Source organism: Elephantulus edwardii, unplaced genomic scaffold (genome assembly GCF_000299155.1).
Source record: "Elephantulus edwardii isolate Elephantulus edwardi_28Jun2011 unplaced genomic scaffold, EleEdw1.0 scaffold00048, whole genome shotgun sequence".
Classification (NCBI taxonomy): domain Eukaryota; kingdom Metazoa; phylum Chordata; class Mammalia; order Macroscelidea; family Macroscelididae; genus Elephantulus; species Elephantulus edwardii.
The window spans coordinates 13,715,182-13,718,279 of record NW_006399798.1 but is presented as its reverse complement, the minus strand read 5'-3'; the positions used below and the strand labels follow the sequence as shown (position 1 = coordinate 13,718,279).

At 44.3% G+C, this 3,098-nt stretch overlaps 1 protein-coding gene across 1 annotated transcript in view; it reads left to right on the top strand.

The window, feature by feature from the left end:
• The window catches only part of PRKAR1A (protein kinase, cAMP-dependent, regulatory, type I, alpha), an 18,547-nt gene extending 15,952 nt beyond the window's left edge, over positions 1-2,595 (top strand). Inside the window, exons 9-11 of the mRNA XM_006886255.1 lie at positions 791-912; positions 1,822-1,903; positions 2,216-2,595. Coding sequence (XP_006886317.1) covers positions 791-912; positions 1,822-1,903; positions 2,216-2,388 — 377 coding nt within the window. The 3' untranslated portion in view covers positions 2,389-2,595. The remainder of the gene's footprint in view (positions 1-790; positions 913-1,821; positions 1,904-2,215) is intronic.
• The last annotated feature ends 503 nt before the right edge of the window (positions 2,596-3,098 follow it).

The following is a 3,098-nucleotide window of genomic DNA, read 5'->3' as shown; positions in this document are numbered from 1 at the left end:
TTTATTGTATTATTTTTTAGGTGTACCGTCAAATCAGATCTGACTGGTACAGGAGGAGATTGCCCCCTCCTTCTCCAGCAGAGCCTCTGGTGGATTTGAACCGCGTACCTGTGGGATTGTAGTGCAGCGTCTTGCCACTAGGCCACCAGAGCTCCCTCAGGCCTCCTATTTGTAATGCACCATCAGGAGTTTGCTGGTGCAGGAAGAGAGTAGTTGCCGCACCTCTGGGAAGATGGGGTGTCTTAAGACTCTGAAAAAATTCCCTCCAGTTTGTTGACTTGTAAAATGAAGCTAGTTAATTGGGGATATTTTATGTATTACATGAATCTGGAGATACTAAGAACCTCTTTTTTTGGGAGGGAAATGACTGTTTTTCAGAGTCTTCTTTTGTTTTGTTAAGTGAATTGGCCTCCCCCCATTATTGTCCTTTCTCTGGACTTGTTTATGTGGATAAACATTTGGGTCTAGTAATTACAGATTTGATTTTCACTGATGACATCATTGTTTAGGAATACTTAACTACTTTTTTTGCTCCTTTATAACTGGGTGCAGTTGGTATAAATGAACCGTTTCCTTGGCTACTGAAGGAAGTAAGGATCTTAGAGTGACCTGCCGGTGATGAGACTATCACTGAGACTAGCAGTCATTAAAGACAGGTGACATGTGTAATCTGTGGCCCTTGGGAATAGTGAATGAGTGTGGCTGTCATTGAATCACTTTTTCCTTTGCTTTTGTTAGGATATTTTTAGTGACATAAAATAATGCAGAAAAATTCTTTGGATTCTTTCAGAATCTCTGGATAAGTGGGAACGTCTGACCGTGGCTGATGCGTTGGAGCCAGTCCAGTTTGAAGATGGGCAGAAAATTGTGGTGCAGGGAGAACCAGGGGATGAGTTCTTCATTATTTTAGAGGTAAAGGATGCACAGAGGTACTTGGAAGGTTTGCCACAGGAGGAAAATGTGGGTTAATCTGATACATAGCTTCAGTTTTTTAGAATACCTGACTTTTTTTATCTGAAATTGCAAATACTTTTGCATCATGATGTCTTAACTCTGTTGGCCGGCAGAAGCAGCCATATGTAGTATGCAGAAGATTGGGTATAGGGATATTTGAGTAAGGGGGGCTCTGGTGGCTTAGTGGTCTGGAAGTGCACTGCCAGCGCACAGGTACTCAGTTCCATTCCACTAGCTTCTCTGTGGGAAAAGGATGGGCGGTTGTCTCCTGAGCGATTTACTATCTCTGAAAACTTACCAGGGGTCAGCTGTGGCTCCATCTATCTCGATGGACAAAACAAGAAGTCCCAATATGAAAATGCTTACAGTGAGTTGAATTGGCCTGGGACTGGAGTTCATGTTCCCGAGTCTGAACCCTTTTAAGTGCCTTGTTGTGTGCCGTTAAGTTGGCATTGTCCCGTGGCTGACAGTCCAACTGTGGGTATTTTCAGAGGCAGTAAATCACACAGGAAAAGATTGCCCATCCTTTTCCCACAGGACAGCTGATGGATTCGAACTGTGTGCTTTTGGGATTGGAGTGCAGCTTCTTAACACTAGGCCAGAGTAGCTCCCTGTCAAGGCCTTAGCTTGAAGAAAAGACTCTTCCTGAAAGACAAGGTGTTGGGAGGGCTGCACTGCTGTACAGGGACTCGAAGCTCTTGCAGTGACTAGACTTGCTGGTCATCTTTTCTCTCTCATGAAACCAAGGTTTGAAGTAACCATTGAGTCATCTCCTGTCCCCAGGTAGCTAAAATACTTAAAAGTATATAAAATGTCACTAATTTGAAAGTATTTTGATTTTGTTTTTTGTTGATTTATAAATTCCAGGGTTCAGCTGCTGTGCTACAGCGTCGGTCAGAAAACGAAGAGTTTGTTGAAGTGGGAAGATTGGGCCCCTCTGACTACTTTGGTACGTGGATTGTCTCACAGGAAATGATCCAGTTTGCCACCACCTGGGAGACCCTGTGGTCTTGCGTAGTTTTGTTGTTTTGAGTATTATATTTTAGGTATGGTCTGTCTTGTTTTCCAGAGGCATAGTGTGACACTTTGCTCTTTCCTCAGTTGATACCTTGTCTCCTCTCACTTTTGTTTTTGAGTGCCAGTGTCTTGTGCCTCCCAAGTTCCCCCTAGAGGAGATCCTTGTGGTCCCCCCTTAGTCACAAGTGGAGCGGTGCTTCTCTAGCCCTCAGCCTCTGCTCAGCTCCTCCTCTTCCTCCTCCAGGTGAGATCGCATTGCTGATGAATCGTCCTCGTGCCGCCACGGTGGTCGCGCGTGGCCCCTTGAAGTGCGTTAAGCTGGACCGACCGAGGTTCGAGCGCGTCCTGGGCCCGTGCTCCGATATCCTCAAGCGGAACATCCAGCAGTACAACAGTTTTGTGTCTCTGTCTGTCTGAGACCTGCCTCCTGTGCCTCCCTCTCTCCTCCCCGGCCCGTGCTTCACTTGCAGATGGCTTTCTTTTCCCTGGTTGCGGCGCCAAGTGGCCACTGGTAGCACAGCTTCGTGTCTGTTTATATTCACACTTGCTTTTCTTGCACCATTTTTCATCTGGAGCATTAAGTGAATGCTCGCACACAGTTAAATAAATAGAGAGTTCTGTGGAGATGTCGCTGTCACTGCTTCTCTTTGTGCAGTGTTAGTGTTCAGCTTGGCCAGTGGGGGCCCTGCTTGTTGGTGAGGGGCTCCCAGCACCAATGAACTCTCATCACGTGATGATGTAACAGTGCAAGACTTTTTTTTTTTTATAAAGTGACATAATTTTCCAGTTTTAAGCATATTTTAGACTGTGGGCATATATGCTGTATTTCTTTCTAGAATAAATGATTTATTAAGCTCTTAAGGATTAGTGGGAAAATGGGTTTAGAAGAATCTTAGTATAGTAGAAAGACATCTGCTTGTACTTAAACTATAAGGGTGGAGGGAAAAAAATGCCCAGTTTTAAAAATAACTAGATGGATATGATTGGTTCAGATTTCCCTCCCCCCCTTTTTTAACCAGAACTTCTGTTTGCCAAGTTAATTTACTTGGCTTTCTTTATATCTCATTAATGGTATGTTCTCACGCATTCTTAAATATCTCTGGATATATCCACACCTTAGCTTGTGA